The following is a 26,962-nucleotide window of genomic DNA, read 5'->3' on the forward strand; positions in this document are numbered from 1 at the left end:
CGGCCTCCATCCGCCAGAGGTGCGGCGTCCTCCGGAGGTAAGAGATGCGGGGGCGGGGGGGGCTGTCCGTTATCCGTCTGAGGAGAGGAGGCCTGCGGTGTGTGTGTGTGTGTGTGTGTGTGTGTGTGGTGTGTGTGTGTGTGTGTGTGTGTGTGTGTGTGTGTGTGTGTGTGTGTGTGTGTGTGTGTGTGTGTGTGTGTGTGTGTGTGTGTGTGTGTGTGTGTGTGTGTGTGTGTGTGTGTGTGTGTGTGTGCGTGTGCGTGTGTGTGTGTTATCCCGGGTGTGGCTCGGTTCAGGTGGAATAGTGATGCTTCCTGTCAGGTCACGTGATGTGAAGAATATCCACCTGCATCAGCATGTGTGTGTGTGTGTGTGTGTGTATTATAAACTGTGTGTGCATCATCTTCAGAGTGAAGACTTCATTATACCATATATATTATATATATAATTATATATATAATTATATATATAATTATATATATATATATATTATATATATAATATGCAGAAAGAGCATGAGCAGCAAGGCAGTGCAATGTAGCAGCAACGACATATAAAGTGCAGGAGCAGATGAAAGTGCAGCTAGCGGTGATTACACGTCTGTTTGTTTCTCATCCATTCTTTGAGTTGACCTTTAAAACTATTGAGAGTGAAACAATCCCGTATCTCAGTTGGGAGGCAGTCAGCATGTCGTTGTGTCCCTGAGACACTTCACCCCAAAGTGCTCCTGTGGGGATTGTCCTCAGTATTGAGTATGGAAGTCTCTTTGGATAAAAGCGTCTAACATGTGATGTGTCTGAGGATGCTAAGATGAGAGAGAAGAGCCCCGTCCTTCAGAAACAGAGCGGAGGGAGAGTGTGAACACGCAAAGCAGTGGACACTGAAACATGCACATACATTGGATAAATAACATAGGCGTTTAGTTAATTTAAAGTGGACCTATCATGCTATATTATAATAATATAGTGTAGGACCATACCTATAAGGCATATTTATACTTTTTATTTTTCAAAATACCAAACAGATCATGCATTTTAGCCATGCCTCATTTCGCTCAATTTGACAATTTCTAGCTCTGTTTTAGCAAGGGCTGATTCAGTGAGAACAGCACCACCTACAGGCCTGGCATATGTACTACAGCGTCTCCAGAGCTTTTGAACGGCAATGGCCGTGGCTGTCTCCTCCTGATTGGTGGAGTTGGCCCAATAGCCGTAGCGCCACCGTCCTGACGTCAGGACAGTGTTCAAATCTGGATCAGTTTTTATCAGATCCGTTGCAGCCCCTTTTTTAGAGATTTGGGTATGGAGGAAAATAGAGAGGGTTGTGTTTTCTGACACTTGGTGAGTTCCCTGGAACACCGGGGACACATATTCATGTAGAAAAGACGTACACAAGTGCATTTTGCATGATAGGTCCCCTTTAAGAAAAGAGCTCATGGTCAATGTGAAAAGTGACCGTAGATAGATTACTTCAGTTGCTATATATATATATATATATATATTTTTTTTTTAATAAAAAAAGAAAAAAAGAAAAGAAAAAAAAGAACACCTTGAATTTCAGGCTGGGCCCCGCCAAGACAATGGTAGGGGAAACACTGGATGGGCCTTTTTGAGTCTTCAGTTAATAATGTCAGTAGTTGAACAGCAACAGGGTGCGAGGGAGAAGCAGCACAGATTCACAGGTTAATACAATTAAAGATCAAATCAAAGATATAAATAAAAATGATGAAAAACGATGAAATAAGAAATGAATTCAAATGAGCATATATACATATTGGGTCAATGTTGTGTGTCTCACTCCTCTCACCCACTGGCCTCCATTTCCCAGGATGCTCTGGGGTTTCCCAGCAGGCCTGTGAAGATGAGTGTGACTTCCTGGTTCCTGGTGAGCAGCTCTGGGACTCGGCACCGCCTCCCCAAGGAGATGATCTTTGTGGGGAGGGAGGACTGCGAGCTGATGCTGCAGGTAACCTTCACCTGGAGATCCGTACCATAGTGACGTCATCCTGCCGTACGACAGTGATGTCATCATCCTGCCGTACGACAGTGATGTCATCATCCTGCCGTACGATAGTGACGTCATCATCCTACGACAGTGATGTCATCATCCTGCCGTACGACAGTGACGTCATCCTGTCGTACGACAGTGATGTCATCATCCTGCCGTACGACAGTGATGTCATCATCCTGCCGTACGATAGTGACGTCATCCTGCCGTACGACAGTGATGTCATCATCCTGCCGTACGATAGTGACGTCATCCTGCCGTACGACAGTGATGTCATCATCCTGCCGTACGATAGTGACGTCATCCTGCCGTACGACAGTGATGTCATCATCCTGCCGTACGATAGTGACGTCATCATCCTACGACAGTGATGTCATCATCCTGCCGTACGACAGTGACGTCATCATCCTGTCGTACGATAGTGACGTCATCATCCTACGACAGTGATGTCATCATCCTGTCGTACGATAGTGACGTCATCATCCTACGATAGTGACGTCATCATCCTGCCGTACGATAGTGACGTCATCATCCTGCCGTACGATAATGACGTCATCATCCTGCCGTACGATAATGACGTCATCATCCTGTCGTACGATAGTGACGTCATCATCCTACGACAGTGATGTCATCATCCTGTCGTACGATAGTGACGTCATCATCCTACGATAGTGACGTCATCATCCTGCCGTACGATAGTGACGTCATCATCCTACGATAGTGACGTCATCATCCTGCCGTACGATAGTGACGTCATCATCCTGCCGTACGATAATGACGTCATCATCCTGCCGTACGATAGTGACGTCATCATCCTACGATAGTGACGTCATCATCCTGCCGTACGATAGTGACGTCATCATCCTGCCGTACGATAATGACGTCATCATCCTGCCGTACGATAGTGACGTCATCATGTCGTACGATAGTGACGTCATCATGTTGTACGACAGTGACGTCATCCTGCCGTACGATAATGACGTCATCATCCTGCCGTACGATAGTGACGTCATCCTGCCGTACGATAGTTACGTCATCCTGCCGTACGATAGTGATGTCATCATTCTGTCGTACGATAGTGACGTCATCATCCTGCCGTACGATAATGACGTCATCCTGCCGTACGATAGTGACGTCATCCTGCCGTACGATAGTGATGTCATCATTCTGTCGTACGATAGTGACGTCATCATCCTGCCGTACGATAATGATGTCATCATCCACTGACGGTGGTCTCTTTGTCTCTCAGTCCCGCAGCGTGGACAAACAACACGCCGTCATCAACTACAACCCGGCCACGGACGAGCACCTGGTGAAGGACCTGGGCAGTCTGAACGGGGTGAGACAACCCCCCCACACTGTGACATCACATGTGTTAACCAATCAGCAACATGAAAGAGAAGATGGGGGTCAGAGGTCACAGTGTGGTCCTAAACAACACATTATATAGTCATCATTTTAATTCAGTCTCTGATTCAGGAACACTAGGATGTCTGCCCTGTTATCAATGAGTAAAGAAGGTGTTTGATTTTCTGACTGTAGCTGAGTGTCTTTGAACGCACCACAGTGATAACCCTCTGTTTGATGCAGACGTTCGTGAACGACCTGAGGATCCCTGACCAGACCTACATCACCCTCAAGCTGACCGACATCATCCGCTTCGGATACGATATCCTTCTGTGTGTGTGTGTGTGTGTGTGTGTGTGTGTGTGTGTGTGTGTGTGTGTGTGTGTGTGTGTGTGTGTGTGTGTGTGTGTGTGTGTGTGTGTGTGTGTGTGTGTGTGTGTGTGTGTGTGTGTGTGTGTGTGTGTGTGTGTGTGTGTGTGTGTGTGTGTGTGTGTGTGTGTGTGTGTGTGTTACTGTCTGATGACGTGTGTGTTTCTTAACGTCCTCCTCACATTCTCACGTCTACGTTCTGGAGAAAAATCAACACAAAGTCCCAGAGGAGGCGCTGAAGGTCTGTGTGTGTGTGTGTGTGTGTGTGTGTGTGTGTGTGTGTGTGTGTGTGTGTGTGTGTGTGTGTGTGTGTGTGTGTGTGTGTGTGTGTGTGTGTGTGTGTGTGTGTGTGTGTGTGTGTGTGTGTGTGTGTGTTGTGTGTGTATGTGTGTGTGTGTGTGTGTGGTGTGTGTGTGTGTGTGTGTGTGTGTGTGTGTGTGTGTGTGTGTGTGTGTGTGTGTGTGTGTGTGTGTGTGTGTGTGTGTGTGTGTGTGTGTGTGTGTGTGTGTGTGTGATGTTTACCTGGTGTGTGTTGTTTCAGCATGAGAAGTACAGCAGTCAGCTGCAGATCAGCCTGAAGAGTTCAGAGAAGAAGAAGCTGGAGCTGGAGGACCGAGCGGGGGCCGAGAAAACACAGAGTACAAAGAGTACACAAGGTACTGCGAGTAATACTGCAAACACAGAGTACAAAGAGTACACAAGGTACTGCGAGTAATACTGCAAACACAGAGTACAAAGAGTACACAAGGTACTGCGAGTAATACTGCAAACACAGAGTACAAAGAGTACACAAGGTACTGCGAGTAATACCACATTTGTAATATTTGTAAATATAATTTATAATAAACTAAGAAAAGTGTGTGTGTGTGTGTGTGTGTGTGTGTGTGTGTGTGTGTGTGTGTGTGTGTGTGTGTGTGTGTGTGTGTGTGTGTGTGTGTGTGTGTGTGTGTGTGTGTGTGTGTGTGTGTGTGTGTGTGTGTGTGTGTGTGTGTGTGTGTGTGTGTGTGTGTGTGTGTGTGTGTGTGTCACAGAGGCCCCTGGGAGCCGGCCCACGCCCCTGTACGGGCAGCCCTCCTGGTGGGGGGAGGAGGACTTTGGGGGTTCAGGGCAGAGCAGGGATGGACCTCCTGCAGGTGAGACAGCACCACACCCTCCATAGCTTACAGTATATATACATAGTACTATATGTGATATAATATATACATAGTACTATATGTGATATCATATATACATAGTACTATATGTGATATCATATATACATAGTACTATATGTGATATAATATATACATAGTACTATATGTGATATCATATATACATAGTACTATATGTGATATCATATATACATAGTACTATATGTGATATCATATATACATAGTACTATATGTGATATCATATATACATAGTACTATATGTGATATCATATATACATAGTACTATATGTGATATCATATATACATAGTACTATATGTGATATAATATATACATAGTACTATATGTGATATCATATATACATAGTACTATATGTGATATCATATATACATAGTACTATATGTGATATCATATATACATAGTACTATATGTGATATCATATATACATAGTACTATATGTGATATCATATATACATAGTACTATATGTGATATCATAATGTATAAATAATGTCTGTTTATTGTCTTTACGGCACCTGTGATTAAAGTCCTTGTCTCCTCAGAGCTGCAGAGGGGCGCCTCATCTGGGGACCTGGACCACCGGCCCCCCCTCCCTGCTTACCTTCGGGATCCGAGTTACTTCGAGACCCCCACCAAAGACCCCCCGGGGGCGGAGCTTCAGGAGATCCCCACCAAGGACACGGACACGCCCACCAGCACTCCCCCCGTGGTTCAGAGCCACGCCTCCTTCACCATCGAGTTCGACTCGCCCGGCACCATGAAGATCAAAGACCACATCACCAAGTTCTCCACCCGCCACCGCAAGCCGCAGGCCCCGCCCCCAGCCACACTCACAGACGTGATGTCATCAGAGAGCAAGGTCGCTGATTGGCTGGTGCACAGTGACGTAAGCTTGATGAGAAGACGGCCCACCTGTGAGGACGTGTACAGCACCAAGAGCGACCTGGCCGTCAACACCAAGACCCTCAGAGGTTCCACATCATTGTTATTATAATGAGACGAGACTTTATTGATCCCAATGTGGGGAGGGTCTGCGTTGAAATACAAATGTACAGAAACAAAATAGAAAGCAGGATATTATATATACATTCATTATTATAATTATAATGATCTTATTATTCCACTCATGTTATTGTGTCTGTTTGTGTCTTGTTGCCAGGACACCATCACGAGGACGGGACCCAGAGTGACTCTGAGGACCCCGGGCTGGAAGAGAGGCGGAGTCAGTCCCACCACTCCGTCCAATCAGAGCAGACGCCCCCCCAGGCCCCCCAGCCCCCGCAGTCTGACCCCCCCACCCCGGTGGCCCCCGAGCGGCCCCTCTCCCAGAGTCCTCCTCGCTCCCCCCCTGCAGAAACACCCAAACAGCCCCCCCCCGAGCACGTCCCCCAGCAGGCGCCCCCCGAACACGCCCCCCAGCAGGCGCCCCCCGAGCACGCCCCCCAGCAGGCGCCCCCCGAGCACGCCCCCCAGCAGGCCTTCATCATCGAGTTCTTCGACGACAACCCTCGTAAGAAGCGCTCTCAGTCCTTCACGCACAGCCCGGCGCCCGAGAGCTGCGGAGCCCTGAAGAACAAGCTGGAGCGCCGGAGAGGAGAGAGGCCGGCGTCCGTCCACATCCCCCCCACCCAGCAGGTGGTCTCCCTGAAGGGTCCCCCCCTCCAGCAGGGGGTCCCCCTGAAGGGCCCCGCCCCCCAGCAGGTGGTCCTCCTGAAGGGCCCCGGCGCCCCCCAGAGGTCCAGCTCTCTGAAGAGGGAGAAGACAGAGGGTGAGCCCCCGCCCCCCCGCCCCTCCTCGGGTCCGAGGCCCTTCGGCAGCGTGGGGAAAAAGTCCAAACTCACACAGGAGTTCACCGCAGAGTTCCTGAAGGACGCCCCCCCGACCAGAGACCAGCTGTCCCCCCCCCCCGATGTCCGCCCCCCCCGGTGATGGTGACGCTTCCTCACCCGGGAATCCCCTCCCCCCAAGACCCAGCCCCCCCTTCCTCCCCCCCCCCAACCCCCCTCCCCCCCACAGCCTCCATTAAGGTGCCCAGCCCCCCCCTCTGGGCCCCCCATCCTGCCCCTGGGCGTCCGGGCAGGAGACCCCAAAGCCTCTCAGAGGATGATGAGGAGTGAGGAAGACGACAGCCTGAGCGACGCCGGGACCTACACCATCGAGACGGAGTCGCAGGACCGGGAGGTGGAGGATGCGCGGAACATGATCGACCAGGTGAACCTCCCGGAGAGCCGCTAGCCCGCTAGCCCGTTAGCTCGTTAGCCAGTTAGCTCATTAGCCAGTTAGCTCGTTAGCCAATTAGCTCGAAACGGCTGCTCACTCATTTGTTGCCAGAAGTATAATAACCCAGTTTTTATATATTATCTCAGGCTCATCATGCATTGTAAGTTCAATTCATTTTAGACAGCGTTCTGGTTCCGAAACTGAACGAGATGGAGGGGAGGGGGGGGGGGGCATCAGAGGTGCTGAGAAGTACAACTGTTTCCTCGGGAGCTGCTGAGATACACAATGTGTTTGAAATCTCCTGCATGATTCCTCCTGTCCTTATTGGTCCTCCTTGTTGCCCCCCCCCCCCCCCCCCTGCATGCCCTGTGCTCTGCAGGTGTTTGGTGTCCTGGACTCTCCAGAGTACAGTGGTGTGAACGCAGGAGTGTATAAACCACCTGTAATAAATGATGGCAAGGATGATAGCGATGGTAGCACTGTGGACCCGTTGCATGGCTTTATCCCAGCTGCTATCAGCGGCCCCCCAACAGGCCCCCCCATGCAGGTAAAACCCACTGAATCAGAACCTGGGACAAACACCTGAAGCAGGTTCTGGTCCCGGTGCATGCAGACTGACGTCGCTTATCCCTCAGTTTCTCCTCTCACACATTGAGGCCGAGTGTCCACACAGTGTTCCTGAGCTAGTGGGAGGAACCAACCGAGTGTCCACACAGTGTTCCTGAGCTAGCAGGAGGAACCAACCGAGTGTCCACACAGTGTTCCTGAGCTAGTGGGAGGAACCAACCGAGTGTCCACACAGTGTTCCTGAGCTAGCAGGAGGAACCAACCGAGTGTTCACACAGTGTTCCTGAGCTAGCAGGAGGAACCAACCGAGTGGAGAAGAAGCTTGTTTGGTTTTTAAACAGTGCAGTCGGTGAACGGTGATGTGCAGCGAGGTGATCACGGAGCTTCGCTGCACATCACCTCTCTTCCCCCACGGCCACACACTGAACATACTGACCACTCCACTCCTAATAGTCATGTAAGTGGTTTGATGGAATGAAAATGATCGTAGTGCTTCCTCTGAGAAAGTAAACTCCACCAACAGCTGGACCTGTCCTGTCTGTCTGCTTCTAGTGTTCCTGTTAGTCTTTACTTCCTGTCTGTCTGCTTCTAGTGTTCCTGATAGTGTTTACTTCCTGTCTGTCTGCTTCTAGTGTTCCTGATAGTGTTTACTTCCTGTCTGTCTGCTTCTAGTGTTCCTGATAGTGTTTACTTCCTGTCTGTCTGCTTCTAGTGTTCCTGATAGTGTTTACTTCCTGTCTGTCTGCTTCTAGTGTTCCTGATAGTGTTTACTTCCTGTCTGTCTGCTTCTAGTGTTCTTGTTAGTCTTTACTTCCTGTCTGTCTGCTTCTAGTGTTCCTGTTAGTCTTTACTTCCTTTGTTGATTTCTCTGACGTCCAGCGTGTTTAGCAGCATTGTGTTTAGCAGCATTGTGTTATCGCGTCTAAACCACCTCTGAAAAGCCGTGTAATAAGAGATGATGATCTGCTCAGAGGACGCTGTATGGACACTCGCCCTCTCTCTGTGAAGTGTGACCTGTGGTCCCACCTGACCTTGTTCTTGTAATGCCGATCTTTGTGTGGTTCTGTGGTCTAGGTTCCCCCTGCTCCTGCAGCCGGTCTGGAAGGACCCAAATGGGTTTCCCGTTGGGCGAGCCTGGCCGATAGCCATGCTGAACCCGGTTCCACGCCACCTCAAGGCGATTGTTTGGAAGGTCAGTGTCCTCCATCAGAACGTGTTCGGTGTAGATCTGAGAGCTGAGCATCAGATCTGAGTCACAGTTTAGACGCTGCTTGAAGTGTTCCTGGCATGCCGCTCTGGCAGTGGTACTCTACAGTAGAAGTATATACCGTGCGGCCCCCACCCCTGACCTTATTTCATTTAGTAATAGTTATTTAAAAAATAATATTTGTTCCTAAAGGGCAGATGGTGGCAGGTGATCGGAAGGTGTTCTACTCTGTAAAGCTGCGTTCACACAGGAAGCAAGGCTTAACATCGCCTTACCTGCAGGGCTTATCTCCATGTAGATACCAACAACAACAACATTAACAACAACAAATGTAGCTTAGGTGAACGCACCCTAACTACCGGGGGCTCATTTCATTCCCTGATGATGAGAACACTCAACCTGAAGAGCACAATACTGGCTCCTGTGAGGATCAGATGATGGAAGGACTTTGAAGCATCCTCAGGCAGCCCCCTGTATGTGTTCACTTACAGAGAAGCCTCGCTGCTCATGTGTAGCAGGGCCCCACTTCCCAAGTTGATTTATTTAATGAATACATGAAACTCTTTATGCCAGGTCATGTGTGGTTTGTGGTTAGGTGACGTTTGGCGGTTGCCTCTTTTTTAAATCGCAGGCTTGAAATAAAACATTGTCTCATTGGCCCTGAGACATGTGACCAACTAAGATAACACAATTTGTTTTTGTAGATCTGCGCATCATGAGCCGGTCTACAGGACCTCACAGCTACGATAACTCTGAGTCGGAGTCCAGCCACAGCTCCAGGACCCGAAGGCTGCTGCCCCAGGTTCCACCAGAAAAATTAGAAAGTGTTCCTCCGAGTATCCTGATCCGCCATGAATCATACCAAGGTCAGGAACCCCTGGACAAGAACTTGGGTCCTTCCCGCCCACAGCACTCCACCCAGCGCCTGGCGGTTCAGGATGATGTGGATCCTGACAGCCTGAGTGATGCCAGCCGCTCAGATGACTGGCCTGTTCTGGAGGACACCAAGAAGAATCAGACCAGGATGGGAACTTTGTCTCCAGCCGGTCCTCCTACAACCAAATCCACCTCCTTCTACATCGGTTCTGGAGACAGCCCAGGCAAACCGGACCAGGCCCGATGCTCGGTAAAGCCCCCCCCCTACCACCGTCCTGATCCGACACCTGAGTGGACACGAACCCCGGAGGACGGGTGTCAAACCCAACAGCTCTGCTCCAAACCTCCAAATGCAGGACTCGGTCCCCACCAGAGACAGCGGCATGTCCTCCATAGTCCGGCAGGAGAGCTTCACCAAAGAGCAGCCCGGCGACACCGTTCAGACCAAGAGGCTTCCCCACATCTCCAGCCAGCCCTCCATCAGGGACATGGAGCAGCGGAGGGACAACATCCAGGACCCCCAGTCCTTCCTGCAGGAGGCCGAGGGAACTCTGTCCCCTCTGGATTCAAAGTTCCCCTCGTCCGGCTCGGCTCGCAGCTCCAAGAAAGGAGGCTCGTCCACCCACATGGACGACTCCCTGTCCGGGGAGTCGGACGTGGACACAGCGAGCACCGTGAGCCAAGTGAGCAGCAAAAACGCTCCGGTTCGCTCCGCCTCCAAAAAGCGTCCCACCCTCAGCAGCGTCCAGAAGGACAGGTCCAGCTCCAGCCAGTCCGTCCAACACAAGGCACGGCAACTCTCTGCCCGCGAACGGCTTTCTGAGAAACGCCGGAGCCAGACGACCTCGGAACCATCGAGCAAGGCAGAGGCGGCAAAGAGGTTCCAGATGCGCCGCAGCGCGGGAAACCGCGGCTCTCTGGATCTGTCCGAGAGCCAGCAGGGGCCACCCTGGACCGAAACCACCTCGTCTGACCATGAAGTCTCCCGCCCGTCCAGCCGCAGCAAGAAACTCCTCGGCCCTCCTCAGAAAGAAGACAGCGTAAAGACGTCCAAGGCAGCAACGCAGCAGGTTCTGATGCGGTCCAACAGCCTGTCAGCGCCGCGGCCGACCCGAGCCTCCATGCTGCGCCGGGCACGCCTGGGCGAGGCCTCGGACAACGAAGGTACAGAGACCGACCGGGCCGAGACCGACCGGGCCTCCCAGAACTCTGACATCACGGCACCGTCCAGAACAACCGCCGAAGCCAAGAAGCTGTCCAGGTCTGTTCATCAGAACATGGACTCACTTTAACTCTGTCCTCTGTCCTCTAACAGACTGTCCTCTGTCCTCTGTCCTCTGTCCTCTGTCCTCTGTCCTCTGTCTTCTGTCTTCTGTCCTCTGTCCTCTAACAGACTGTCCTCTGTCCTCTGTCTTCTGTCCTCTGTCCTCTAACAGACTGTCCTCTGTCCTCTGTCTTCTAACAGACTGTCCTCTGTCCTCTGTCCTCTGTCCTCTAACAGACTGTCCTCTGTCCTCTGTCCTCTGTCCTCTGTCCTCTAACAGACTGTCCTCTGTCCTCTGTCTTCTAACAGACTGTCCTCTGTCCTCTGTCCTCTAACAGACTGTCCTCTGTCCTCTAACAGACTGTCCTCTGTCCTCCAACAGACTGTCCTCTAACACAGTGGTTCTCAACTGGTGGGTCGCCACCCAAAAGTGGGTTGCGGACCCGTTTCGAGTTGTTCGCAGATGTGTGAGTGAAGAAAAAATAAATAGATTTTTTTTATTTGAAAAAAGTCCAACTTTTATTTTGAAGGCCCGATTTTCTAACGCTGTGCATGAGGTAGGCGTTGGACTGGAAGTAACGGAGACCATAAACAGGCTGGAAAACTTCTGTCACGTAGTGATCATCTTCTCAATAAAACATCTTTGCTGATGTTTTTTCGAGTCTTAATTAATAATATGTTATGTCATTGTTTGTTTTTCACTTTGTTCTGACAGCTTGCTGCTCCTCACAGAGAGAAGAGCAAAGAGGAGAGAGTCTGTGTGCATTACTTTGTGGGTAAGGGTAGATAGCCCCCATTGTTCTGTGACCTGTCAATCATCAAACCGGGGGTCATATTTCATTATGTGTTCATTTCTATCTGGAGTTGTACCCATGGGTGTATAAAGAATAGTTCTACCGCAAAGTTATTCTCCGTGGGGACTTCCGGCAACAATCTGGATTCTGATTGGCCAGAAGACTCGAAAAACCTCAGCAAAGATGTTTCATTGAGAAGATGATCACTACGTGACAGAAGTTTTCCAAACCGTTTATGGTCTCCGGTACTTCCAGTCCAACGGCTACTGCATGCACAGCGTTAGAAAATCGGGCCTTCAAAATAAAAGTTTGACTTATTTTAAAGACACTTTTTTTTTTCTTTTTCTCACACGTCTGCGACCCACTCCAAACGGGTCCACGACCAACTTTTGAGTCGCGACCCACCAGTTGAGAACCACTGCTCTAACAGACTGTCCTCTAACAGACTGTCTTCTGTCCTCTAGGCTGGACATCTTAGCGATGCCGAGAAAGAGGACCGGTTCCTTCACAACTCCCAGCGACACCGAGACGTCCTCCACGGGCCGGGCCGGGTTTTCTACCCGTAACTCCGAGTCGGCCGTCAGCACCAGGAAGACGTCTGTGGGCGAGGCAGTGAGCAGGGGGGGCGGAGCTAAACAGACGCTGACCCGGACCCGGTCCAGCGGAGCCAAGTACCCCGGAGCCAGTGAGTCCGGGACAGTTTTTAATATGCAGTGACATGCTTAATCCTCCTGTCCTTCCTCCTACCTCTCATCATCACCTACTGTTTCTTTGTGATTCAAAATGGTCCTGCTAAGAATCCTTAAGCGTCTCTGACCCTCGAGATGGGTGTATGGGGAAAAGCTTCCTCAGTAAATGAACCTAAATGAAATGTGTCCAGGTTCCCGTCGCAGACAGAAGGGCTCGGACTTCTCCTCGTCCTCGGAGGAGGAAGAATATGTGACTAGTGCCATGAATCAGTCCAAACGCCCCCCCCTCTTCCTCCCAGACGCCACGCCAGCGGACCGCCGCCACGAGATCCAAGTCTGTGTCCGTGGAGACGGAGGAGGACGAGAGCGAGGTGGACCCCTACCAGAACTGGTCCACGCACAGCGCCGAGATCGCCAAGTAAGATAACATTACATCACATTTTAGAACAGGCTTTTATCTAAAGAAACAATCCATAGAGATTCAAACTGCAGCAAGAGTCCTGCAGACAGCAGCTAGAAAGCTGCTGTCTGCAGAGTCCTGCAGACAGCAGCTTTCTATCCAGAGCTGCTGAGTCCTGCAGACAGCAGCTTTCTATATAGAGCTGCTGAGTCCTGCAGACAGCAGCTTTCTATCCAGAGCTGCTGAGTCCTGCAGACAGCAGCTTTCTATCCAGAGCTGCTGAGTCCTGCAGACAGCAGCTTTCTATCCAGAGCTGCAGAGTCCTGCAGACAGCAGCTTTCTATCCAGAGCTGCAGAGCCCTGCAGACAGCAGCTTTCTATCCAGAGCTGCAGAGTCCTGCAGACAGCAGCTTTCTATCCAGGGCTGCAGAGCCCTGCAGACAGCAGCTTTCTATCCAGAGCTGCAGAGCCCTGCAGACAGCAGCTTTCTATCCAGAGCTGCAGAGTCCTGCAGACAGCAGCTTTCTATCCAGAGCTGCTGAGTCCTGCAGACAGCAGCTTTCTATCCAGAGCTGCAGAGCCCTGCAGACAGCAGCTTTCTATCCAGAGCTGCAGAGTCCTGCAGACAGCAGCTTTCTATCCAGAGCTGCAGAGTCCTGCAGACAGCAGCTTTCTATCCAGAGCTGCTGAGTCCTGCAGACAGCAGCTTTCTATCCAGAGCTGCTGAGTCCTGGGTTCTGTGTCACATGCCTGTTCTTTGACCTGCTATGCCCCGCTGTGGGACTAATAAAGGATTTCTGATTCTGATATTCAAATGTTGGACCCTGAAGGCAGCATCTCCCTGGTTCAATGGGGGTTCGGTCCGCCTCTGGTAACCTCTGATAGCCCCTCTCCGATATGTTTTGCTTCCTGCAGACTCAGTCAGGATTTGGCCAAAGACCTGGCCATCCTGGCGAAGGAAATCCACGACGTGGCGGGGGACGGAGACTCGCCGAGCTCCGGCATCGGGGTGGCCACCTCCCCGAGCTCGCTGCCCAACACCCCGGCTTCCCCCATCTCTGCGAGGGAAGAGGTGGGCAAACCCCCCCATCCCCCCTCCACCTCCACAGCTTCTTACACTGGGAACACACAAGATGTATAACCTTAGATATAAAAATATATATGTCATAACACTTAGTTATTATGATTTAGTTATTGCGAGAGCTTATGATTTGAAGACCTTTTCCTCGTAGACTTCTCTACAATCTGAGGTAATACAGAGAGAGAGAAGTAGGAACATTTCCTCATAGACTTCTCTACAATCTGAGGTAACAAAGAGAGAGAGAAGTAGGAACATTTCCTCATAGACTTCTCTACAATCTGAGGTAATAGAGAGAGAAGTAGGAACATTTCCTCATAGACTTCTCTACAATCTGAGGTAATAAAGAGAGAGAGAAGTAGGAACATTTCCTCATAGACTTCTCTACAATCTGAGGTAATAGAGAGAGAAGTAGGAACATTTCCTCATAGACTTCTCTACAATCTGAGGTAATAAAGAGAGAGAGAAGTAGGAACATTTCCTCATAGACTTCTATACAATCTGAGGTAATAGAGAGAGAAGTAGGAACATTTCCTCATAGACTTCTCTACAATCTGAGGTAATAAAGAGAGAGAGAAGTAGGAACATTTCCTCATAGACTTCTATACAATCTGAGGTAACAAAGAGACAGAGAAGTAGGAACATTTCCTCATAGACTTCTCTACAATCTGAGGTAATAGAGAGAGAGAGAAGTAGGAACATTTCCTCATAGACTTCTCTACAATCTGAGGTAATAAAGAGAGAAGTAGGAACATTTCCTCATAGACTTCTCTACAATCTGAGGTAATACAGAGAGAGAGAAGTAGGAACATTTCCTCATAGACTTCTCTACAATCTGAGGTAATAAAGAGAGAGAGAGAAGTAGGAACATTTCCTCATAGACTTCTCTACAATCTGAGGTAACATAGAGAGAGAGAAGTAGGAACATTTCCTCATAGACTTCTCTACAATCTGAGGTAACATAGAGAGAGAGAAGTAGGAACATTTCCTCATAGACTTCTCTACAATCTGAGGTAACAAAGAGAGAGAGAAGTAGGAACATTTCCTCATAGACTTCTCTACAATCTGAGGTAATAGAGAGAGAGAAGTAGGAACATTTCCTCATAGACTTCTATATAATCTGAGGTAATAAAGAGAGAGAAGTAGGAACATTTCCTCATAGACTTCTCTACAATCTGAGGTAACAAAGAGAGAGAGAGAAGTAGGAACATTTCCTCATAGACTTCTCTACAATCTGAGGTAATACAGAGAGAGAGAAGTAGGAACATTTCCTCATAGACTTCTCTACAATCTGAGGTAACAAAGAGACAGAGAAGTAGGAACATTTCCTCATAGACTTCTCTACAATCTGAGGTAATAGAGAGAGAGAGAAGTAGGAACATTTCCTCATAGACTTCTCTACAATCTGAGGTAATAGAGAGAGAAGTAGGAACATTTCCTCATAGACTTCTCTACAATCTGAGGTAATACAGAGAGAGAGAAGTAGGAACATTTCCTCATAGACTTCTCTACAATCTGAGGTAATACAGAGAGAGAGAGAAGTAGGAACATTTCCTCATAGACTTCTCTACAATCTGAGGTAATACAGAGAGAGAGAGAAGTAGGAACATTTCCTCATAGACTTCTCTACAATCTGAGGTAATAAAGAGAGAGAGAAGTAGGAACATTTCCTCATAGACTTCTATACAATCTGAGGTAACAAAGAGACAGAGAAGTAGGAACATTTCCTCATAGACTTCTCTACAATCTGAGGTAATAGAGAGAGAGAGAAGTAGGAACATTTCCTCATAGACTTCTCTACAATCTGAGGTAATAGAGAGAGAGAGAAGTGGGAACATTTCCTCATAGACTTCTCTACAATCTGAGGTAATAGAGAGAGAGAGAAGTAGGAACATTTCCTCATAGACTTCTCTACAATCTGAGGTAACATAGAGAGAGAGAGAAGTAGGAACATTTCCTCATAGACTTCTCTACAATCTGAGGTAACATAGAGAGAGAGAAGTAGGAACATTTCCTCATAGACTTCTCTACAATCTGAGGTAACAAAGAGAGAGAGAAGTAGGAACATTTCCTCATAGACTTCTCTACAATCTGAGGTAATAGAGAGAGAGAAGTAGGAACATTTCCTCATAGACTTCTCTACAATCTGAGGTAATAAAGAGAGAGAAGTAGGAACATTTCCTCATAGACTTCTCTACAATCTGAGGTAACAAAGAGAGAGAGAAGTAGGAACATTTCCTCATAGACTTCTCTACAATCTGAGGTAATAGAGAGAGAGAAGTAGGAACATTTCCTCATAGACTTCTCTACAATCTGAGGTAATAGAGAGAGAGAGAAGTAGGAACATTTCCTCATAGACTTCTCTACAATCTGAGGTAACAAAGAGAGAGAGAGAAGTAGGAACATTTCCTCATAGACTTCTCTACAATCTGAGGTAACAAAGAGAGAGAGAGAGAAGTAGGAACATTTCCTCATAGACTTCTATACAATCTGAGGTAACAAAGAGAGAGAGAGAAGTAGGAACATTTCCTCATAGACTTCTCTACAATCTGAGGTAATACAGAGAGAGAGAAGTAGGAACATTTCCTCATAGACTTCTCTACAATCTGAGGTAATAAAGAGAGAGAGAAGTAGGAACATTTCCTCATAGACTTCTATACAATCTGAGGTAACAAAGAGACAGAGAAGTAGGAACATTTCCTCATAGACTTCTCTACAATCTGAGGTAACAAAGAGAGAGAGAAGTAGGAACATTTCCTCATAGACTTCTCTACAATCTGAGGTAATAGAGAGAGAGAGAAGTAGGAACATTTCCTCATAGACTTCTCTACAATCTGAGGTAATACAGAGAGAGAGAAGTAGGAACATTTCCTCATAGACTTCTCTACAATCTGAGGTAATAGAGAGAGAGAGAAGTAGGAACATTTCCTCATAGACTTCTCTACAATCTGAGGTAATAGAGAGAGAGAGAAGTAGGAACATTTCCTCATAGACTTCTCTACAATCTGAGGTAATAGAGAGAGAGAAGTAGGAACATTTCCTCATAGACTTCTCTACAATCTGAGGTAATAGAGAGAGAGAAGTAGGAACATTTCCTCATAGACTTCTATACAATCTGAGGTAATAAAGAGAGAGAGAAGTAGGAACATTTCCTCATAGACTTCTCTACAATCTGAGGTAATACAGAGAGAGAGAAGTAGGAACATTTCCTCATAGACTTCTCTACAATCTGAGGTAATAGAGAGAGAGAAGTAGGAACATTTCCTCATAGACTTCTATACAATCTGAGGTAACAAAGAGAGAGACAGAGAAGTAGGAACATTTCCTCATAGACTTCTCTACAATCTGAGGTAACACAGAGAGAGAGAAGTAGGAACATTTCCTCATAGACTTCTCTACAATCTGAGGTAATAGAGAGAGAAGTAGGAACATTTCCTCATAGACTTCTCTACAATCTGAGGTAACAAAGAGAGAAGTAGGAACATTTCCTCATAGACTTCTCTACAATCTGAGGTAATACAGAGACAGAGAAGTAGGAACATTTCCTCATAGACTTCTCTACAATCTGAGGTAACACAGAGAGAGAGAAGTAGGAACATTTCCTCATAGACTTCTCTACAATCTGAGGTAATAGAGAGAGAGAGAAGTAGGAACATTTCCTCATGTTCCCAGTTTTCTTTGAGTATCTAAAAACTACTTGTTCATGCGCTGCTCAATTTTCATCCATAACATGTCATCTTTTCTGATTAGTGGAAAGAAAGCTCAACATTTCAAATGCAGGAGATTATTTTACTAGCTTTGTCTGTTTCTCATGAACTCACCATAAGTTATCCTCGTTAGCAAAATGAACCGTAACGGGTCAGAAAGCTTGTAATGTAAAGACTTCATGCTGATCTCTGTTAGTTAGGAAGTGAGGATGCTTCATGCTGATCTCTGTCAGTTAGGAAGTGAGGATGCTTCATGCTGATCTCTGTCAGTTAGGAAGTGAGGATGCTTCATGCTGATCTCTGTCAGTTAGGAAGTGAGGATGCTTCATGCTGATTTCTGTCAGTTAGGAAGTGAGGATGCTTCATGCTGATCTCTGTCAGTTAGGAAGTGAGGATGCTTCATGCTGATCTCTGTCAGTTAGGAAGTGAGGATGCTTCATGCTGATCTCTGTCAGTTAGGAAGTGAGGATGCTTCATGCTGATCTCTGTCAGTTAGGAAGTGAGGATGCTTCATGCTGATCTCTGTTAGTTAGGAAGTGAGGATGCTTCATGCTGATCTCTGTTAGTTAGGAAGTGAGGATGCTTCATGCTGATCTCTGTTAGTTAGGAAGTGAGGATGCTTCATGCTGATCTCTGTCAGTTAGGAAGTGAGGATGCTTCATGCTGATCTCTGTTAGTTAAGAAGTGAGGATGCTTCATGCTGATCTCTGTCAGTTAGGAAGTGAGGATGCTTCATGCTGATCTCTGTTAGTTAGGAAGTGAGGATGGTTCATGCTGATCTCTGTCAGTTAGGAAGTGAGGATGCTTCATGCTGATCTCTGTCAGTTAGGAAGTGAGGATGCTTCATGCTGATCTCTGTCAGTTAGGAAGTGAGGATGCTTCATGCTGATCTCTGTCAGTTAGGAAGTGAGGATGCTTCATGCTGATCTCTGTTAGTTAGGAAGTGAGGATGCTTCATGCTGATCTCTGTTAGTTAGGAAGTGAGGATGCTTCATGCTGATCTGAAGAGGTGGTTTGATGAGCTTCATCATGCTTTGGATTCTCATGAGTCATTTCTCTGTCGTGCTGCAGAGGTCAGAGGTCATCTTATCCATACGGAGGTGGGGTTCCACCCTCTCAGGTGTTTGCTCCTCCCCCTCTCAGGTGTTTGCTCCTCCCCCTCTCACCTGTGGACGAGTGTTCTGGAGCACTTTTGATTTGTATTATTTAGAGATTTGTCTGAGTGAGCGGTGTCAAACATTACTAAGGACAAACCACTGAGTTAGCACAACACAGATACCAGCTTTAAGGAGCTCCAGCTGTGCCTGACTAACATCTAAAGTGACAGAAACAGCTATGGAACCCACCCTAAGGAGACCCTCCTGCCTGCCAGCCTGGCACTGGGGGGGGGGGGGGGACATGTTTGATTTTGTCACATTTGCGTTCTGCTGTTTGTTTTGTGCTTCCTCAGTCGTTTGGCCATTAACACCTGCTGTGCACCATGACTGAAGTGAACTGGGGCATGTAGCTGCACCTCTGCCCCCCCGTTAACACGCTGTATCTCAGCAGACAATAACCCACTGCCTCCAACCCCCCCCCCCCCACCACCACCCCCTCCCCCACCACCATCGCAGCTGCATGTTGACTTGGTGCATGCGTTCACAGAGCTGCTCGCTGACACATTCAGACGCTGGATCAGACTTCCTGTCCTCTTCTTTCCAGCTGGTCCAACATATCCCCGAGGCCAGTTTAAACTACCAGAAGGTTCCTCCAGGTTCTGCTGACGGCCCGGACCTGGACGCTAACATGAATGAGCCTGAGCCCGGTTCTAAGCAGCGCCGTCCGTGGCACCGCGAAGAGGTCACTGAGGCTCCGTTCATTTCTATCTGACTCGAGAGGCTCTCAGTCTGGAAGAGTTCTTACTCATTACTGTGGCAACTGATCAATGTGTTGGTTATTTCCCCCCCGGTTAACTTCCTGTTACCGGTTAACTTCCTGGTACCCGGTTAACTTCCTGTTACCGGTTAACTTCCTGTTACCGGTTAACTTCCTGGTACCCGGTTAACTTCCTGTTACCGGTTAACTTCCTGTTACCGGTTAACTTCCTGGTACCCGGTTAACTTCCTGGTACCCGGTTAACTTCCTGTTACCGGTTAACTTCCTGTTACCGGTTAACTTCCTGTTACCGGTTAACTTCCTGTTACCGGTTAACTTCCTGGTACCCGGTTAACTTCCTGGTACCCGGTTAACTTCCTGTTACCGGTTAACTTCCTGGTACCCGGTTAACTTCCTGTTACCGGTTAACTTCCTGTTACCGGTTAACTTCCTGTTACCGGTTAACTTCCTGGTACCCGGTTAACTTCCTGTTACCCGGTTAACTTCCTGTTACCGGTTAACTTCCTGTTACCGGTTAACTTCCTGGTACCCGGTTAACTTCCTGGTACCCGGTTAACTTCCTGTTACCGGTTAACTTCCTGTTACCCGGTTAAATTCCTGTTACCCGGTTAACTTCCTGTTACCGGTTAACTTCCTGTTACCCGGTTAACTTCCTGTTACCGGTTAACTTCCTGTTACCGGTTAACTTCCTGTTACCGGTTAACTTCCTGTTACCGGTTAACTTCCTGTTACCCGGTTAACTTCCTGTTACCGGTTAAATTCCTGTTACCGGTTAACTTCCTGTTACCGGTTAACTTCCTGTTACCCGGTTAACTTCCTGTTACCGGTTAACTTCCTGTTACCCGGTTAACTTCCTGTTACCGGTTAACTGGCACACTTTGAGGTTTTGAAAAAGCCTGTTAACTCCTCAAAATGCAAGATTCTGCCAACGATCTTTCAGACTAGCATTAGCATTAGCATTAGCGTGGTTTAGAGATGCTTTCTAATAAGCTCCACATTTCAACATTGTGTGTTCAAAATACCACAAAACAGCTCTGAAGATTTCACTTCCCCAGAGTGGTCCAGTCCACCAGCTGACATGCTGAGACCCCAACGTGTTCTGATAGAAGTGTAGAGGAGGGTCTGCAGCTCATAGAGACTGCTGGATGCTTACCTGCAGATGTTGGACATTTATACAGTTAGCATCAGTTGAGCTACTTAGCATTATAGACAATAGTTATAAAATGTCAGATTAGGACAGTTGTGGGGGTTATTGACGATGCTGAGTCCATTTCTGAGTTTTAACCGTGTGTGGTTATATTTGTCACTGTGGGCTGTGTGTGTGTGGCTGTGTGTGTGTGTGTGTGTGTGTGTGTGTGTGTGTGTGTGTGTGTGTGTGTGTGTGTGTGTGTGTGTGTGTGTGTGTGTGTGTGTGTGTGTGTGTGTGTGTGTGTGTGTGTGTGTGTGTGTGTGTGTGTGTGTGTGTGTGTGTGTGTGTGTGTGTGTGTGTAAACAGTGTGTGTGTGTGTGTGTGTGTGTGTAAACAGTGTGTGTGTGTGTGTAAACAGTGTGTGTGTGTGTTTTAACAGTGTGTGTGTGTGTGTGTAAACAGTGTGTGTGTGTGTTTTAACAGTGTGTGTGTGCGTCTCAGGTGCTGCTGGATAACCTGATGCTGAACCCGGTCTCCCAGCTGTCCCTCGCCATCCGGGAAAACACAGAGCAGCTGGCAGAGAAGATGAAGTGAGAAGAATATATGTTTTAATAAATATATGTTTTAATAAATATATGTTTTAATAAATATATGTTTTAATAAATATATATATTAACCCCAGAAGATAAATATGTTCATGGGACATGTGTTGTTACCTTCAGTCGAAACACTTTTATTGTGAAAGGGCTCCTGGAGGTTTTCAGGTGTTGACTTCCTGTCCGCAGGGTTCTGTTCCAGAACAAGGCGGAGGTCTGGGAGGAGATCGAGGCCAAGATCAACGCTGAGAACGAAGTCCCCATCCTGAAGACCTCCAACAAGGTCTGTCTCTGTCTCTGTCTGAACCTGGTCTGTCTCTGTCTCTGAACCTGGTCTGTCTCTGAACCTGATCTGTCTCTGAACCTGATCTGTCTCTGAACCTGGTCTGTCTCTGTCTCTGAACCTGGTCTGTCTCTGAACCTGATCTGTCTCTGAACCTGGTCTGTCTCTGAACCTGGTCTGTCTCTGAACCTGGTCTGTCTCTGTCTGAACCGGGTCTGTCTCTGTCTGAACCTGGTCTGTCTCTGAACCTGGTCTGTCTCTGTCTGAACCTGGTCTGTCTCTGAACCTGGTCTGTCTCTGAACCTGATCTGTCTCTGAACCTGATCTGTCTCTGAACCTGGTCTGTCTCTGAACCGGGTCTGTCTCTGTCTGAAACGGGTTTGTCTCTGTCTGAACCTGGTCTGTCTCTGAACCTGGTCTGTCTCTGTCTGAACCTGGTCTGTCTCTGTCTCCTCACAGGAAATCACCTCCATCCTCCGAGAGCTGCGCCGAGTCCAGAGGCAGCTCCAAGGTACTGTTGACCAGAACCTCTGTAGACCTGAACCTCTGTAGACCTGAACCTCTGTAGACCTGAATCTCTGTAGACCTGAACCTCTGTAGACCTGAACCTCTGTAGACCTGAATCTCTGTAGACCTGAATCTCTGTAGACCTGAACCTCTGTAGACCAGAACCTCTGTAGACCTGAACCTCTGTAGACCTGGACCTCTGTAGACCTGAACCTCTGTAGACCTGAACCTCTGTAGACCAGAACCTCTGTAGACCTGAACCTCTGTAGACCTGGACCTCTGTAGACCTGAACCTCTGTAGACCTGAACCTCTGTAGACCAGAACCTCTGTAGACCAGAACCTCTGTAGACCTGAACCTCTGTAGACCTGAACCTCTGTAGACCTGAACCTCTGTAGACCTGAACCTCTGTAGACGGCCACCAGGTGGCGCCATGTGACTCTGGCTCAGTGATAATCTCTCAGACATATCAAAGGCATCGACTGAATGTCCTGTTTGTGTTTCCGTAGTGATCAACACCATCGTGGAGCCGGGGGGGGGTCTCCAGGCGGGGGGGGGTCTCCAGGCGGGTGGGGGTTTCCAGGCTCAGACCCGCCCCTCCTCCAGGGAGAAGAAACCCGCCTCCAAACCCCGCGCCGCCCCCGCTAACGCTAATGCTAGCAGGAGGACTGCCCACATGTAGCCCCCCCGCCCACATGTAGCCCCCCCCCCCACATGTAGCCCCCCCGTGACTCATATCGAAGCCTTCTGACCGGTCCAGGACAGATGTACATCACATTTTATTTCATGAATGTTCCTTTGCTGTGATCGTAGCTGAATGTCTGTTGGGTACTTGAACGCACCTCTTCCCTGGACACAAAGAAGAGACGTCCTCTTCCCTGGACACAAAGAAGAGACGTCCTCTTCCCTGGACACAAAGAAGAGACGTCCTCTTCCCCTGGACACAAAGAAGAGACGTCCTCTTCCCTGGACACAAAGAAGAGACGTCCTCTTCCCCTGGACACAAAGAAGAGACGTCCTCTTCCCCTGGACACAAAGAAGAGACGTCCTCTTCCCCTGGACACAAAGAAGAGACGTCCTCTTCCCCTGGACACAAAGAAGAGACGTCCTCTTCCCTGGACACAAAGAAGAGACGTCCTCTTCCCCTGGACACAAAGAAGAGATGTCCTCTTCCCTGGACACAAAGAAGAGACGTCCTCTTCCCCTGGACACAAAGAAGAGACGTCTTGTTCCCCTGGACACAAAGAAGAGACGTCTTGTTCCCCTGGACACAAAGAAGAGACGTCTTGTTCCCCTGGACACAAAGAAGAGACGTCCTCTTCCCTGGACACAAAGAAGAGACGTCCTCTTCCCTGGACACAAAGAAGAGACGTCCTCTTCCCTGGACACAAAGAAGAGACGTCCTCTTCCCCTGGACACAAAGAAGAGACGTCCTCTTCCCCTGGACACAAAGAAGAGACGTCCTCTTCCCCTGGACACAAAGAAGAGACGTCCTCTTCCCCTGGACACAAAGAAGAGACGTCCTCTTCCCCGCGCTGCTCGATGCCACAACATAGAAAACAGAGTCAGTCAGAGAGCTCGCGGTGCGTTCAGGTGCTCCTGTGATACCCTTCTGACTGCGGTGCGTTCAGGTGCTCCTGTGATACGCTTCTGACTGCGGTGTGTTCAGGTGCTCCTTTGCTTCTGACTGCGGTGCGTTCAGGTGCTCCTGTGCTTCTAACTGCGGTGCGTTCAGGTGCCCCTGTGCTGGTGCCCCTGTGCTTCTGACTGCGGTGCGTTCAGGTGCCCCTGTGCTTCTGACTGCGGTGCGTTCAGGTGCCCCTGTGCTTCTGACTGCGGTGCGTTCAGGTGCCCCTGTGCTTCTGACTGCGGTGCGTTCAGGTGCCCCTGTGCTTCTGACTGCGGTGCGTTCAGGTGCCCCTGTGCTTCTGACTGCGGTGCGTTCAGGTGCCCCTGTGCTTCTGACTGCGGTGCGTTCAGGTGCCCCTGTGCTTCTGACTGCGGTGCATTCAGGTGCCCCTGGGCTGGTGCCCCTGTGCTTCTGACTGCGGTGCGTTCAGGTGCCCCTGTGCTTCTGACTGTGGTGCATTCAGGTGCTCCTGTGCTTCTGACTGTGATGTGTTCATGAGCTTTAAGTTTTAATGTGGAAACATGAACGCTGAGAAGGCGACACGTGATTGGTTATTACATTTCACTAGATTACATTTGAACACATCATCATAATGTTAAAGGATGTATTTGTTTTTGCTAAATAGAGCTTGAATGCATCATAATGTAACTGAATGCAACCTCCGTTAACGTAAGCCGTTAGCGCCGTGAACGTTAGCTGTTAGCTCTGTCATTAGGCAATACAAACCTGAATGCTAACAGAGAACGGCTAACAGCTAACGGCTAATGCTAACTAGCTCTGCTCCTGTCCATTGCAACACACATCTGTTGTTCACAGAGTAGCATCACCAGGACTTATGCAGTGTGTGTGTGTGTGTGTGTGTGTGTGTGTGTGTGTGTGTGTGTGTGTGTGTGTGTGTGTGTGTGTGTGTGTGTGTGTGTGTGTGTGTGTGTGTGTGTGTGTGTGTGTGTGTGTGTGTGTGTGTGTGTGTGTGTGTGTGTGTGTGTGTGTGTGTGCGCTGTACAGCTGTAAGTATGAAATATTTAGATCAGTCCTCCTGTTCTTCTTCTTCTTCTTCTTCTTCACATGTTTCAGGGATCAGTGTCATCACGGTTAGCCTAGCTTAGCACAAAGACTGGGAGTGGAGGGAAACTGCTAGCCTAGCGTTCCTGATGTGTGAAGCAGGAAGATGGACGATGGGAGGATTCCTCTATAGACTTTTATTTTGTAAGGTGCATGTTTCCTGTATAGCTTGGGGCTAGTTCACCAAATGTGCACTTTTTTTATTTGACAAACACCTCAGCTGAGATTATTGGGCTTTTATTTTGGCAGTGTTCGTGCTCTGCAGCCAATGAGAATGTATGGCCCGGTCACCTGACAGGTGATTGGTCCCTGAGTTTCAGTGCATGTGATCCTGTATTTATTCATGTGTTCATCGTCAGCAGCGTTTCTTTGTGTCATTTGTAATAAACTGGTTTCATGCTGATGTTTGACGACGCTTCAATGGTGTGGTGTTGCAGTGCATCATGGGAGTTCTCCTCTGAAATAATGATAAATATGAATACATTCATAAATGCATTAAAATAAATAAAGTTCCAGATTGGAGGTCAGATGACATGGAAGTGTTAAATCTTTAGAAAAAACATTCTCAAAGAATTTGTAAAACACACAAATGGAAAAGTGAACATAGACATTTCACTGGCTCCTCCCACCTGATGGGGCTGGGGATCAGGGGCTTATCATTATACAAACATATTAACACAGTGAGAGCAGGGTTATAACTTCAATCTGTTTATTGTTGACATTAGTCTCTCATTCTTGTGTAATGTAAAATAAAGTAATAAATACACAGTTAATGGTTGATAACTTTTATTAAAGCAGTTATAAAGAACATCTTCAGTTGTATAAGTATGTAGTATAATTTATGATATTATATAATATGATGACAGTGTAATGCGTTGACCCCACTCTCATCTGTGATTGGCTCAGTCAGTCCTGGCCCCACCTCCTTGGTATGAGGGGGAAGGGACGTGTGAGTTTGGCCCTCCTTCATCCTTCACACTGATTGGCTGAAGAGACACGTTGGTCAGAGGATTAGACTCCGCCCATCACCTGCTCCTCCGGCACCGCCTCCTCCACAGGTACACCTGAGGGGGGGGGGGGGGGGGGGGGGGGGGGGGGGGGGGGGGGGGGGGGGGGAACAGACTAATACTATGAGACCTGTACTTTAACCTCAGATATACTACATATCAGATATACTCTTCAGATTGTAGAGAAGTCTATGAGAAAGTGTTCCTACTTCTCTCTCTCTTTGTTACCTCAGATTGTAGAGAAGTCTATGAGGAAATGTTCCTACTTCTCTCTCTATTACCTCAGATTGTAGAGAAGTCTATGAGGAAATGTTCCTACTTCTCTGTCTCTTTGTTACCTCAGATTGTAGAGAAGTCTATGAGAAAGTGTTCCTACTTCTCTCTCTCTGTATTACCTCAGATTGTAGAGAAGTCTATGAGGAAATGTTCCTACTTCTCTGTCTCTTTGTTACCTCAGATTGTAGAGAAGTCTATGAGGAAATGTTCCTACTTCTCTCTCTATTACCTCAGATTGTAGAGAAGTCTATGAGGAAATGTTCCTACTTCTCTGTCTCTTTGTTACCTCAGATTGTAGAGAAGTCTATGAGGAAATGTTCCTACTTCTCTCTCTCTTTGTTACCTCAGATTGTAGAGAAGTCTATGAGGAAATGTTCCTACTTCTCTGTCTCTTTGTTACCTCAGATTGTAGAGAAGTATATGAGGAAAATGTTCCCTACTCTCTCTCTCTCTCTTTGTTACCTCAGATTGTAGAGAGGTCTATGAGGAAATGTTCCTACTTCTCTCTCTCTTTGTTACCTCAGATTGTATAGAAGTCTATGAGGAAATGTTCCTACTTCTCTCTCTCTCTCTTTGTTACCTCAGATTGTAGAGAAGTTCTATGAGGAAAATGTTCCCTACTTCTCTCTCTCCTCTTTGTTACCTCAGATTGTAGAGAAGTCTATGAGGAAATGTTCCTACTTCTCTCTCTCTTTGTTACCTCAGATTGTATAGAAGTCTATGAGGAAATGTTCCTACTTCTCTCTCTCTCTCTTTGTTACCTCAGATTGTAGAGAAGTCTATGAGGAAATGTTCCTACTTCTCTGTCTCTCTGTTACCTCAGATTGTATAGAAGTCTATGAGGAAATGTTCCTACTACTCTCTCTCTTTAACAACTCAGATTGAGAGAAGTAGATGAGGAAATG

General features: G+C 47.9%; 1 protein-coding gene across 1 annotated transcript; it reads left to right on the forward strand.

Annotated features, from left to right (window-relative positions):
- LOC117479827 (centrosomal protein of 170 kDa protein B-like) lies at positions 1-22,920 on the forward strand. Its single transcript, XM_034126921.1, is given in 27 exon segments — positions 1-37; positions 1,828-1,965; positions 3,257-3,346; positions 3,598-3,676; positions 3,906-3,964; positions 4,265-4,379; positions 4,755-4,856; positions 5,434-5,862; positions 6,051-6,286; positions 6,368-6,529; positions 6,593-6,799; positions 6,802-6,879; positions 6,881-7,102; positions 7,491-7,658; positions 8,753-8,870; positions 9,590-10,001; positions 10,003-11,022; positions 12,284-12,504; positions 12,700-12,787; positions 12,789-12,926; positions 13,824-13,980; positions 18,772-18,813; positions 19,395-19,532; positions 21,199-21,287; positions 21,483-21,576; positions 22,036-22,087; positions 22,592-22,920. Coding segments are annotated over 26 exon segments (4,794 nt in total). The 5' UTR covers positions 1-37; positions 1,828-1,860; the 3' UTR covers positions 22,765-22,920.
- Positions 22,921-26,962: the final 4,042 nt, after the last annotated feature.

The sequence above is a fragment of the Trematomus bernacchii genome, unplaced genomic scaffold (assembly GCF_902827165.1).
Source record: "Trematomus bernacchii unplaced genomic scaffold, fTreBer1.1, whole genome shotgun sequence".
Taxonomy (NCBI): domain Eukaryota; kingdom Metazoa; phylum Chordata; class Actinopteri; order Perciformes; family Nototheniidae; genus Trematomus; species Trematomus bernacchii.